The sequence below is a fragment of the Corylus avellana genome, chromosome ca2 (genome assembly GCF_901000735.1).
Source record: "Corylus avellana chromosome ca2, CavTom2PMs-1.0".
NCBI lineage: Eukaryota > Viridiplantae > Streptophyta > Magnoliopsida > Fagales > Betulaceae > Corylus > Corylus avellana.
Window position 1 is genome coordinate 39,537,250 of NC_081542.1, and position 14,176 is coordinate 39,551,425.

At 34.7% G+C, this 14,176-nt stretch overlaps 2 protein-coding genes across 2 annotated transcripts; one reads left to right on the forward strand and one right to left on the reverse strand.

The window, feature by feature from the left end:
* The first annotated feature begins 706 nt into the window (after window positions 1–706).
* On the forward strand, window positions 707–3,334 carry LOC132169755 (phospholipase A1-IIgamma-like). The gene is made up of 2 exons (XM_059580737.1): window positions 707–1,357; window positions 2,523–3,334. The coding sequence occupies exons 1-2, from the start codon at window positions 707–709 to the stop codon at window positions 3,237–3,239; spliced, it is 1,368 nt and encodes a 455-aa protein (XP_059436720.1). The 3' UTR covers window positions 3,240–3,334.
* A 4,855-nt stretch (window positions 3,335–8,189) lies between these two features.
* Window positions 8,190–12,819, reverse strand: LOC132171186 (GDSL esterase/lipase At5g45910-like). Its single transcript, XM_059582435.1, has 5 exons — window positions 12,505–12,819; window positions 12,157–12,378; window positions 11,918–12,066; window positions 11,512–11,785; window positions 8,190–8,671 (listed from the first exon to the last, which is right to left on the reverse strand). Exons 1-5 carry the CDS (start codon window positions 12,737–12,739, stop codon window positions 8,454–8,456), a joined length of 1,098 nt encoding a protein of 365 aa, XP_059438418.1. The 5' UTR covers window positions 12,740–12,819; the 3' UTR covers window positions 8,190–8,453.
* Window positions 12,820–14,176: the final 1,357 nt, after the last annotated feature.

Below are 14,176 nucleotides of genomic sequence, written 5' to 3' on the forward strand. Positions count from 1 at the left end.
CACCCCCAACGACCCTCAAATTTTTTTTTAATTTAAATTTTATTCGAATTTGGTTTTTTTTTTTTTTCAAGAAAATTAATTTGCATTTTTTTTTGTTATATATATTTGGTAAAAATTATTATTTTTTTATAATTTTTTAAAGGGTAGCGACGTGTGAATAATGAAAATGGCACTTTTTAGAAGGTGACGTGCACTGTTCCCACATCACCTTCTAAAAGGTGCTATTTTGTTGAAAATGTAGCCATTTCTCACCCTTTTCACTGTTTAAACGACATTACCTCAAATTTCGGTCTATGCGCTTGTTGTTATTTTGAAAAAGTTACTATTTGAACACCCCTAACTTAATAATGACGTATTTTGGGCAAAAACTGTCATTATCTTTGTCATTAATATTGGGAATTTTTGTAGGGTAGGGCTACAATTTTTAATGAGTAGGGGCAAACATTACGAAGTCAAATAGTTTATATCTTTAGAAAAAAAAAAAAAAATCAAATGGAAGGTGGGCCAAATAATGAGTAGGAGAAAATAGTCCCTAATAATTACGTAGTTCTTATTCCCCTACCCATAGTGACGGTAAGTTAGGTTAACTAGATATCCCATGCAAATTAACGGCTAGAAGTGTGGTACCGAAATGATACGTACGAAAAAAAAAAAAAAAAGAGAGTAAAAATTCAGAAATTATAGCTTATAAATTGGAGAACTTTGCATGGGGATGAGGCATGCACGCAATAAGAATAAATCATCACGAGCGTGCATTAAGGCAAAGAAAAGAATCATGAGTAGCATAGGAACAAAATGGAGGGCGCTGAGCGGAGAGGAAGAGTGGAAAGGTCTGCTAGATCCTCTCGACCTTGATCTCCGCCGGTATATCATTCACTATGGTGAAAGGGTTCAAGCTGTTTATGATGCCTTCATCGGAGACGAGAAGTCTAGGAACTGTGGACTTCCTCGCTATTCCGAGAGACACTTGTTCTCTAAGGTGGGCTTAGAAAAGGGCAATCCATATGAGTATGAAGTGAAAAAATATTTCTATGCTACAACAGATATCGCAAGCTGCCATGGCTTCATCAAGAAGTCCATATTTGTTGATCCACCGGCTGGAGATTCAAATTGGATTGGGTACGTTGCAGTGAGCACAGATAGTGGAAAAACTGTGCTAGGGAGGAGGGACATATTGATTTGTTGGAGGGGAACCCAAGGGACGGCCGAGTGGAATATTAACAAGATGTTCGATTTGGCCTCAGCTTCTAAAATACTTGGAGAGGTGCATAATCCAAAGTTGCACTCTGGTTGGTACTCCCTGTACACCACAGCTCAAGAGGGTTCCACCTACAATTCCACTTCATGTAGAGAGCAGGTGATGATATTTCACATTTTAATTTAACTGTGGACTGATCATTTGGAATATTATACTATTATGCAATTTTCTTTTAATTTATAGTATAAAATGGAATAAAAATACTAAAATATGAAAGAGAAAGAAAAGAGAGCGGAAACGGAGAAAGACGTATAGGCTACATCTTGTATATTCACTATATCAATCAATATTACATAACTCTCTATTTATAGAGAGACAATGAGTAGTGACCAAGAAACCCAAATTAAACCCTAAAATGTATAAGGAAAGAAATAAACCTTACATTACAAATTAAATAACAGAAATATAAAATATTCTAACAAAGGAAATAATATATTCTAACAATAATAAATGAGTATTTGGAGAAAAGACCATGTAGGGATTTTGATGCAGGGGGGCTGCAAAGATGAAAAACAAAAATGAACGGATAAATATTTTTAGATCTTGAATCTATTAAAGATCTAAGAAATCTTATCAAAAGGTTAGAGCCTATTTAGAGTTTGAGAGAAAATAATGAAGAACCTTTGAGACTTCTTATTGATAAAAACTCAAATATAATCAAAATGTACGTTCTTAGGTCTATAAAACATGTATTTATAGACCCATAAACCCTAAACCTAGTATCACAAGAAAATAGGCCGATTTCAGCAAAACCGTGCAGTTCGACTGCAATCTCGTTCGAACGAGATTGCAGATGAGCCTCTCTGTGACTCCCACTGATTTGTCGTCTGCAAACTCGTCCGGACAAGGTTGCGGACGAGCCTTTTTGTTGCTCCTCGGCTGCAATCTCATTTGAGGAGCAACATTGAAACATTGAAATTAGACCTAATAAACATTGAAATTAGCTGAACCTTGTGAAATATGACTTTGTAAATATTTTAATTAGCTTCCCAACACCATCAAGTGCACTTCGGCCAATCTGATGTCCGAAAATAGAGTTATGATTTTTCTAATAAAGTTGGTCGAGTATCCGTTCTACCCTACATCATCCTCCTCTAGTTGGAGCGAATTCGTCCTCGAATTCTAATGGTCTTTGTTGCGATCCTTTGGATGCTCTATCAAGCCACGATCCTTTGGATGTCCCATCAACTCGTTCCATCCTGCATAAGTTTTTTGCTCAATTGATTATATATATATAGTTGATTACATGTTCCAATGCTTTCAGGTTCTAAGCGAGGTAGGTAAACTTGTAAAAAGGTACAAAGACGAGGAAGTGAGTATTACTGTGACCGGCCACAGCTTGGGCGCTGCATTGGCAACTTTGAACGCTGTGGACATTGTTTACAATGGATATAATATTCCTCCAGGGCCACGCACAATTGAGCCAATCGAGCACTTTCCCGTCACAGCATTTGTGTTTGCTGTGCCACGAGTCGGGGACAATGGATTTTTCAAAGTATTCTCTAATCTAAAAAACGAGCTTCATATCTTGCGCATCAATAATAAGCCAGGCGATATTGTCCCTTACTTGCCACTATCGGTGCCAATATTTTTCCCATACGTAGATGTGGGAAAGGAGTTGATAATTGATACTTCCAAATCTCCCTACTTAAAAAAACCTATTTTGGATATCACTCTTCCTGAATCCATCTCCAACGCACATAATTTGGAAGTTTATCTGCATGGAGTTGCTGGAACATGTGGGAATGATGGACAATTCATATTGGAATTGGATCGTCAAATTGAACTTGTAAACAAGATGTCGGCTGCTCTGAAAGATAAGAATAATGTACTAGATTATTGGTGGACCACGGAGAACAAGTCTATGGTTCAAAACGACAACGGCTCTTGGGTGTTGATGGATCACGAGAGTGATGAGTTGGTAGATGGAGAAGAACAAGACTATGGCCCAAAACGACGCCGGCTCTTTGGTGTAGAATGACGGATCATGAGATTGATGGCTGATGATAATCTTATATAATCACGCCTCTTTAGAAAAGTGTGTGAGGTAACCTTTCTGCTAGTACTAAATAAAGCCACAAGTTTGGCTGGCATTAATGTCACTGTATCATATCTTAATCTTAATGTACTAAAATAAAGAGACAGATAAGAGTGATGTAATCTTATCTCTCTACAAATTAGGTATGAGCTTTGCATGCATGCATGCACACGTACTAAATAAAGCCACCGGTTCGGTTGGCCATGTCACTGTGTGTATTAATCTTAATGAACTAAATAAAGAGAAAAAGAGTGATGACAATCTTATCTCTCCACGAATAAAGTTGTGAGATTTGTGTTTGTTAGCTCCTTTACTGCAACTTCTATTTCGAAGCTTGATTTGCGATCTCTAGTTCGCTTTTGTCCCATTTGCTGTAACTTTTATGCATAAACGTTTTCTGTGCCTTCTGTTTGTAATAACTGGTATGCATAATTAATTCAATATTTTAATAGCATTCTACAAAATTTCACTTTCGTTCCTAGTTTTACCCCTCTTCAACTTGTAATTAAATACATAAATATGAATATTTATCATGGTACTGAGCAGCATGATTATAAATGGTACCCCTTAAGAAAAGAGTGGGATACTTTTACGATATACATGAATCTTAACCAACAAGAGGGCCGGGGCATATTTACGATATTTAAATGGATACGTTTCACTATCTCACTTTGTGTGAAATGAAAATAGTAAACCAATACATTGCAAAAAATATCTTATGAGGATGACTTTGGCTCCACGTTGATCGTACAGCAAGAGTTCTGGTTCAGTACTGTCGCATTAGCATAGGGCATTAGCATAGGAGAAATTGCATTAGCTTATAATCCTATCTATCATGCAAGGATAAAGCACATTGATGTGGATTATCATTTTATCTGAGAAAAGACTTTATAGTGGCAAGTTACATCTCGATCTACTGCTGATCAATGTATAGACATCTTCACCAAAGGTCTCACGTACTTCAACAAGAGCTTTATTTCTCAAAGACAAACTCATGATCACTGCTCCTCCCATTCATTCAGGGCCGGCTCAACATATTTTAAGGCCGTAGGCAAAACTTTGAAATTGGGCCTAAATTTTTTTTTTTTTAACAACAAATTTCTTTTTTAAAGTCAATTTTTTTTTTTAAAGTAATATATATATATATATATATATATAAATTCTTCTACTCGCTTTTTGAGATACAAAATTTCTGATTAAGTTTTTATATTCAAGATTTTTTAATATCTTTTTTTCAATTGATAATATGGCTAATCCATTTAATCTCTTAATTTTGCATCAATATTTTCTACTAACAAATCCCTTAATTTTGCATCAATATTTTTTCATTGGCCAGGGTCATAAATATTTGTAGCAATAGATTTAGATACATCAATAATATTTTCATTATCTTCTAATTCTTTTTGATGAGTTTCATGTTTATTTATGAGTTTTTCACCTAAATTATCCTCAATATTTTGTTTATAGCAAATAACAAATTTATTTAGAACTCCTCTTTGAGATTCAATCAATTTGTTTACTTTTTTTTTTTTTTTTTTTTAAGTTTTAAGTTTTTCATATCCAGGTGCATATTTTCTAGTAGACATGTTTAATTAAAAATACTAACAAATTAAACAAATACGATTTATCAAAAAAAACTTATGACTATAATAAAATAAATGACAAAAATAGAACAATAAAATCTTATTTGGTAAAGGAATTATGAAGCAGTTCTTGGAGATAGGACAAGAGACTCAGTCACTCGGAGTCGGAGAGAAAGAGAAAATGATGAGATAGGCAGAGAAGAAAAACTCATAAAAGAACAAGCAAAGATGAGAGGTAAAGTGGCAAATATAGAGACTAATATTTAAAATGCCCATGGTTGACAGTAGTTTATATTTTTGGCTCTTGGCTTTCCATGGCTAAATAATAAATAGAAAATAAATGGTAATATTTGATTTCTAACATTTATATTTTCTCATCAAAAATAAAAAATTTCTAGAAAGAGGCCAAGAGGATGAGTGAATGATGTAGGCGTGTACGGTAGCATCAGGCGTGTAATGTAGCGTCAGGAGCTCTAGGGAATTGGCGTAATGATGTATAAGACTTTAATGCTTTGTCCTTTTTTAATTTATTTTTTGAATTATTTTTAAAATTTATAGTGGGCTTATTAATTGGGGTCTTATTAAATTAAGGCCTTAAATTTTGATAAAAAAAATTTTTAGGCCCTATTAAAAAAAATTTGGGCCTTCAATTTTTTTTTTGGTCCATAATAAATTTTTTTTAACTCAAAAAAAGTTTTTTTAGGCCTTATTAAATTGTGGGCCCTAGGCGAGGGCCTAACTCGATCGGGCCTGAGCCGGCCTGCATTCATTTGAGGGTCATTGTTAAGGAAGACCACATCATCAACAACTCCTCATCTACTCCAATAGCAGCAACACACTTAATAGAAGACAAGTCCAAGTCCAATACGAACTACTATGCCATATATACTCTGTTCTAACTCCAATAAACAGAGGTTAAGAAGGAATCAGCTTCTTTAAGCTTCAGATTGCACGGCAAGTCTTGTTAGATAGCTATAGTAATTTGGCTTGTGTTGTATGTAATTAGAGTTCTTGTTGAGTTGGTAATTAGAGATTGTTTTCAGGTTTACTTCTCTCTTGTAACCAGCTATATATACGTTGATAATGGAATAAATAATTCATTCCGCCAAAGACTCTGTTACTTTCTTTCATAAAGAAGCATATATAGAAAGTGAGACAAAGATCATAATGCATAGAGAGAAAGAGTGATGAAGAGTGTTAGTTCTATATCTTGAATATATTTAAGTATATAAACTCTATTACAATGGTGTACATTTATAGAGAGACTAAGAAGTAATAAGCAAGAAATTCTAGACTAAATAAGGAAGACAATATACGTATAGGAAAACTGAATAAAGCTTTAATATGGAGAATATAAAAATAGGAGAAAATACATTTTATCCTTCTGAACTATCTACCTATTTGCATTTTGACCTTCAATGTTTAAAAAGTGACACTTGACCCCTCCAAACTTTCAAATTGTTGCAATTCTACTATTCTGACTTTTTTTTTTCCCAAAATGCCCCAATCCCAAGTTAAAAATAAAATAAAAATTTTTTAAAAAAAATCTTTAAAAATTAAGGGGTGGCTTCGGCCACCCCAGACCGGACACCCCTGAATTTTAAATTTTTTTTTTAAAAAAAAACTTAAGATGAGGGCATTTTGCGGAAAAAAAAAAAAAAAAAAAAAAGTCAGAATGGTAGAATTGTAACAATTAATTTAGAAGTTTGGGGAGGTCAAGTATCACTTTTTAAATATTGGAGATCAAAGTGTAAATGGGTAGATAGTTTAGAGGGGTAAAATGTATTTTTCCCATAAAAATATTATAACATCCCCTTCAAACTTAAGGTTGAAGCTTGATTTTGGAAAATGAGAGTTTCAAAACTCAACAACAATTAATACCACAATCGCAACAGAATAAATAAACATGGCAGTTAAATATCAATTAAAATACTGCAGTGAATAAATATGTCCAACCAACAAATCAAAAATCATCAATGCACATGAGCACGAGATTTTTGTTGATGAAGAGAAACACCTTGAACACTCAAACCTATTGGAACTGGTTTTTTTTTTTTTTTTTTTCCTATATGTCCCTTTTTAAGCTGATGTAATTTGACTATGGTGATCCAAGCTTCTATTTATTTGGATTGTATGTTTTATTTTTAAAACTTGAGCTAGTGTTGGACACTAGTAAGGGGAGTGTAAGAGGGATTGGGCTTGGAATAAAATCCAACCCAATCCACTTAATAATGGATAGGCACATGGGCTAGCTAGGAATAAAACCATAGCCCTATGCACTTGGAATTAGGGGTAAATTTATAATTTTATAAAAAAGTTAGGAGTATAATTGTATAAACGTTATTGTATCATTTTTAATGTTTAAAATCTGACAGTTTAAGAAGTGTAAATTGAGAATTTTTAAATTTTGAAAAAATCTACTCAAAACGCACGATATTTTAAATGTCTAAAATAAAATTTTCTTTTTCATTTTTCTTCCCAATGCAAACCCAATTATTGTTTCTTTGACTTCCAAATAGTAGTGCATTATTCCTTTTTTCCTGGCAATAGTGTTTATGACCGTTTGGTCATAAATGGCCATTGGAAGGTACACATTTGTTACAGTTTGACATTAACTCATGTTCATCAGCTTTAAAGGAAAACAGTCAGCTTATTTGAGAAGTATGGAGATAGACGTTATAGTATGATCATGAAAGGTAGCATATTTGAGGATCCATCCTATCGAGTTATATACTTTGAACAAACTTTTAAGAAAAATATTTTTGTATAATTTTATAGTATTGTGAGATTTTTTATATTCTACTTTTAATCTTTTATATTTTATTTATCTCATTGTTATTTTCAAATTTTTATTATTTATTATCAACAAGAAATTTTTGCATCAAAATAATTTTACAACAAGCTGCCCCGGCCACTTCCATTACTATCAATTAATATTCAGAAAAGGTGAACAACACTTTGAGAAGCTTTTTCCTTGTGGGAATCGGAAAACAACTTCCATTAGCTTCTACAGGATTAAGTGGACGTCCATTTAAGCCCTTCTTCATCTTGGAGTGGTCACACAATGTTTTATATATATATATATATATATATATATATATATATATATATATAAGAGAACATATATGCTAGAATCACGTACAACAAGTGACAGTTTAAAATGCTAACAATAATTATCAATATAGGATTTCCATAGAAGATAATTCTCTTGAGTTAGCTTTTCACATCGATTAAATGAGAGAAATTTGAGACGTGTTGGTTTGGGATGTTTGGATCGATGAAGGTAAAACTAGTCAAAAATAACTAAAAATTGTAAATTAAACCATTTAATTAGCAATAGCCTAACACATAAGAAATAACATTGGCCTCAAAGTAGAACCAAGTAGTACAGTAGAAGCAACTTAGGAAAAAATATAAAACACGTACTCCATTTACCCTTATTCAAGGAACAGATTAAGACCATATAAATTATTTTCCCCCCATTTTTTCTTTTTTCTTTTTGCTTTTTGTTTTTCCTCTAGCGAGGGAATTATGAGATAATCAATTCCAGTCTATAAATCTGAGAGGGAATGTATTAAGAGGAAGTGACGGTTGGAGTGGAAAAAGGGCCACTGATGACACCCTTGGCAATATGCCTGTAAGCTGCTTCTGTCAAGTGAATTCCATCCCAGTTTACATGAGCGGATGGATCTTTACATGCTTTGGATCCAAGATGACCACACCTTGCAGAATTGTTGAAATTGTATGGTCCACCCCCTCCACAACAAGCTGTTAGAGTCCCACTGAAGAAACCTGCATGCATCAATACAAGCCTAACCTTAATTTCATGCTCTAATTCGACTTGGCAATCTTTTTTTTTTTTTTTATTCAATATTATGGGAAGAGGAGAATTACTAAGGGGCCAAAGCTATCCTTAAAAAGTTTTAGAATGGGTCAAATAAATGACCCGACTCATGCATCAAAGTAACAGGTACCGTCAAAGAAGACAATAAAGAAAGGCAAAGGAAAAGTTCTATAAACGGAACAGCAAGAAACGGGAAAGAGCATGATTGTTTCGAGACCCTTCAACCTTATCTTTATTATGCGAAAACCTAGCATTTCTACAAGGATTAAACAATTAATGTATATAGCTTATGTGATTAACGGCTTCATCACAACTATAAAGAGAAATATGTACCACAAAAAGAGTAATATATATTGGTAAAGTTAATGTTGTTTTGTTTCTCATAAAAACAGGTTAAGGCCTGCTCTACCATATAATAAATAAACCCCCATTGAAAATAGACCTTTTCTAATTATTAAACTGACCCACATTTGATCATATGATCTTAAGCCAGGACCACTGCCAATGAAACTTAATTATGATTGCAAGCTTAATTACGTTAGGCCCACTAACTTGATTTTTTATTTTTTAACATGTCCACACAAAGAGGGAAGGGGGAAAGAGATTCGATCTAGTTATCTCCGCTTCATGAGGCGTGGTTCACAGCCGATTAAGCTGCCCCTTGAGAACTTAACCTAGCTTGAGTTAGACTATATATTCAGGTCAGCCAGCCTGGATTTATAGCAAATAAGCCGGTGGAAGAGGTATAACGAAAAGTTGCACCGACAATATTCTAACCCTTGCCACTTACACTACTGACATTCTGTTACTACCAAAAAATGATGGAGGAGTAAGCTAAAAAAGTGGGGGTCACGTAATCAATGCGCATAAAAACTCAATAAAAGGAAAGGGTTTCACGAACCATGCCTAACTTAATTGTAAAACTAATTCATATTTAAAAGACTTGTCTAGTACTTCTGCTTCTAAAGGGTTTCACCACTCCAATTATGACACCTCCACGTTGTAATTGTTTTACAACATCTAAGGCTAATCCATCCAATTGTTTTTTTTTTTTAATTTGTAAAGTTAACGTGATTCTTAAAATCATCATTAAATTTGAGATTGATCATTATTAGATCAAATTTAATAATAAAATTTTAAAAATCACGTCAACTTTCAAAAGATAAAAAAAATAATATATATCAATATTACTCTGTCCAAATAGCTCTCCAAATAAGTCGAGTTGCATTTAATGGAACAATGGATAAAAATAGTCAGGTACAGCTAGAACCTAAAAATAACTTGTCAATTGTTCAATAAGTTGATCTAGGTTGCCCTACTTCTGGGACATCATTAACTTTTCTCACATGGAACTTCCTAAAATCACTGTGTTCTATTTATTAGCGGTCTAGAATGCAGGTGGGAACCATGCCAAACTCTATATAAGTAGCTAGGTCATTGATTTAGAATTTTTATTTTTTTTTTTATTTTTTTGGACGTATGAGTAAATATTCTTTTATTTGAGATAAAATAAATGATAGAAATTTCTTCCAAACCACTCTGAATGAAACATCCTCCAATCTGTTTAATATAGTGTCATGTGTCTATAAATATTTAAAATGTACATTAAATTCTTAACGTCATTACTAGCAGTTTACTAAGTTATACTAAATTTAATATGCCCTTTAAATGTTTATAGACACATAAAACTATTTTAAATGGGTTGGAGGATATTTCCTCCAGACTAGTTTGGAGGAAATTTATGTTCTAAAATAAAATAAAATAAAAAGGAGCCCCTATTATGCGGTCATGCTGCAAAAGGGGTCTTTTGCAGCATCCAACCACAATGTGACACATCACAAAGCTCATTTTGACAAAATAAAATCAAAATACTAAATAATAACAAACAAAGAACCAAACCACCTACACCGGCAAGAGCGAAACCACCGGCGACAGCAGACCCAGCCGTGGGTCTGGCGTGACCCATGGCTGGGTCACAGCAGACCCACCCGCTGGGTCAAGCGTGATCACCCATGGCTGGGTCACGGCAGACCCAGCCGCTGGGTCAGGCGTGACCCAGCAGTTGGGTCTGCCGTGACCCACGGCTTGGTCTAGCCGTGACCCAGCCATGGGTCACCTCTCTAGCGACTTTGGGTCACCTTCTTCGGCAAATTTTCGGCCAAACCGAGCCTAAAAAATCGATTATAATGCCTCCAAAATCGATTCTAATGCCTCAAAACTCGTTTCTAATGCCTCAAAAATCGATTCTAATGCCACAAAACTCGTTTCTAATGTCTCAAAATTTAATTTTGGATTCAAAACTAAAACCTAGAGGGGAAGGTTAACCCTTTTTGGGATTTTATCACCCTAAAATTGCAGCCATGCTATCACTAATGGCACTGGAGCCATGTGAAAAACCAAAGAAAAAACTAAAAAACCAGACCCAAACCGGAGCAAGACCCATTAGAAAAAAACCAAAAAATTAGACCCACCGGAGCAAGACCTACGCGGCCAGCATTTCAGCAGATCCACGGTCGGCGAGACCCAGCTGTGGTTCTCGGTGGCTAGCCAGATCCAAGCCGGCCGTGGATCTGCAGACCCACAGTCTTCTTCTTTCTCTTCTTTTTTTTTAGTTGAAAATCAGGTGCATTAGGGTGTAGGTTTTTTTTTTTACATTTTTTTCTCTTTATGTGAGGTGTCCTTTTATTGGTTGTTGCAAAAGTCTCCTTTTGCAGCATGACCGCATAGGAGGGTTTTTCATAAAAAAATGACATAAATGGAAGAAAGTAATTAAGCATGTAAAACTCACCGTAATGTCGTGGTGCATGAAAGAATCTGTTGGCTGCACCATAATAGTCTGCGTAAATAATTCTTGCATGAGGGTACTTTTGTCTAAGTCCCTCAAGAGCCAGTTTTAGCTGATTATTGTGAAACTTGGAGAACGCATTGAATGCCTTCAAACACCCATTCGGGTCATAGTCTGCTTTGTTTGGGCTTCCAAACAACGTCAGGTACACCGCCGAGCACCCAATCGGCAAATTCCCCGGCACCATCAGCTCCACCGCACCTTCCTCTATCAATGCCTAACATGCGAAACCCAAACCAAAAAAAATAAAAATAAAACAAAACATAAATATATGATGTTACAAATTGTTGTCGCCAATTAATACATCTTAGCCACACGAAGAAAAACTCATTTATATGATTAAACGTACACTGGCGGCAGTAGTAATTGCTCCAACAACAAGAGGTACGGAGGCTTGAAGTTGTTTAATGCTTCCACCGATAAAGAAAGCATAATTATAATCATTCCCACCGATTTCTCCCACGAGAAAGAGCGATTTCTTGAAGTAGTTTTCACAATCTTTCACAGTACATATAAAGGTTAATTGATAAGGTTATGTTAAGAAAAGGATAATTAAAGAAGAAGAAAAAAAGATTAGGGTTTTGTCACCTTGTTTGCTTGTGCAAAGGGAGGACTTAAGCTTCTTAAACCAACCAAGCTGAACGCTCAAAGAGTCATTTGTCCATAGGAGTTTTCCGATTCTTCGTTCATAGAAGAATTGTGAGTCGAGTGCGGTGGCTCCGGCAACAGCAAAATTTACTCCGTGCCGGAAATCTTTACCGCCGGTTATTGCTAGATAGGGAGGAAGATACGGCAGCCCAAATGCCTCGGCTGCATTTTAGTTTCACATTACTACATTAATTACCACATCTTGCTAATTTATAAGTATCATAGCTTTAGCGTTTGAACTTATAGTATTTAAATGGAAGACAAGAAGAGAAGAGAGTGAATATATACCAATGAAATCAACCACCAGGCGTCCGTCGGAGCTCCGCCCCGTTGCGTGTCGAAAGAAGGTTTCGCCATAGGGGAGCTTTCCTATGACTGGAAATGCCAGGGCGCCGGAAAGTAGGAAATTTCCCGTGTCACTAAGGGAGTCACCGAAGTTGAAAATTGACTCATATTGTTGAGAACTTGATGACACTGCCCCAAAAGTTAAGTACAAGAAGGATATGAGGAAAAAGGGTTTCATGGTGAAAGCTGGAGATGGCAAGAAATTGTGGCCAACAACTGTTGTAAATGAGGATTGTTCTCTAGTGTAAAGTTATGATAGGATCAACCTCCTTGCTTTAAACAGTTGAGCATTAAATGTAAGACACCAGCTAGAAAGCAGATTTTGCCTCTCTTGAATGCTTAATTGTCAAATCTGATTCTGGCAAGCAATTGGAGGAGTAATTGGGACGGTGTCGGGCTCTACTGTTCAAGCAGGAGAGCGGCCGTGTGGCATGATTCAAAATCTGAGCGTGAGCTCGGCCTTCAAATCTGTTGGTGACAGTTTGATGTATTGTGTTGATGAAAGTGTGAGAATCGTGTGGCACAAACAATGACTTGAATATTGTGAGCTCGGTTAAGGCTAAAATATGGCATGATGCTATATATATATATATATATATATATATATACACGCTTTGAGTTCGAACTTTAACTTTATAATTTAATCCTTATTTCAATCAAAATATTTTATGTGTTTGACTTTACTACTGGTTAAGAAAGAGTAGTTTAAGTCTTAACATGATGAAGATGAGTGTTAGAATATTAATAAAAATTATTAAATTATTAAATTCACAATTTTCTATCTGATTAAAGTTTTGAAAAAAAAAAATTATTAAATGTGAATTGAGATTACGCGTGATAAAGAGTATTAAAATATTATTTAAATTATTAGATTTACCATTTATTATCTGATTAAGCTTTTAGGAAGAGCGTGATTTAACACTAAGGTTTAAGGAGGTAAATTCTTTTGTCTTCTTCCTCTGTCGGGTTTTGTTTTTCTCACATTTAAAAATCACGGCAATTTTAGCAACCTTAATACGTTTTCTTTTTTCTTTTTTGGTCTTTGGCTAAATCCAAATCCCGATTATTCTGTGAGATCACATTAATGATCTTCTATGGCTGATAATGGGTGTAACCATTTGATTGGTTTCCACCATATCATGCTCGATCGCAAGGAAACGGACCGCATGGGGAAGCATTAATAATTTCACGCTATTTACTTGCATTGCCGCACGCTAATTTTACTTGCAAAGATCATCTTTAATGCTGCTACTTGCCACCGCCAAAAGGGAAAAGGATTTCTCCATTTCAAAATTTTTTAATTTTTTTTATTTAGTGTATTTTTAAGGGTATTGTAATTAATGCATTATCATCATTAAAAATTTTGGATAATATTACCCTTTAAAATGTATTAAATAAAAGAAATTGAGAAATTTTGAAATTAAGATAATCATTTTCCCGCCAAAAGAGTTGTAATTATAATTGTAATTGTAATCAAGGGGAAAAATAATAATTAACAATAAAAAAACAAAGCCAAGGGTTTAACTCATGTCTCTGAAAGGGAAAAAAGTTAGTCGTTCCCAAATCCCAAGTAATATACTGATGATATGATCTTTTATACCATCTACGACACCCC

Bases quoted from the DNA above. Each gene is read 5' to 3' on its own strand.
- LOC132171186 (XM_059582435.1), bottom strand. From the start codon at position 12,739: ATGAAACCCTTTTTCCTCATATCCTTCTTGTACTTAACTTTTGGGGCA. The intron at 12,067-12,156 runs GTGACAAAACCC...GTACTGTGAAAG, and splicing joins CCTTTGCACAAGCAAACAAG to ATTGTGAAAACTACTTCAAG. The intron at 11,786-11,917 runs GTACGTTTAATC...TTCGCATGTTAG, and splicing joins CAATTACTACTGCCGCCAGT to GCATTGATAGAGGAAGGTGC.
- LOC132169755 (XM_059580737.1), top strand. From the start codon at position 707: ATGGGGATGAGGCATGCACGCAATAAGAATAAATCATCACGAGCGTGC. The intron at 1,358-2,522 runs GTGATGATATTT...CAATGCTTTCAG, and splicing joins CCACTTCATGTAGAGAGCAG to GTTCTAAGCGAGGTAGGTAA.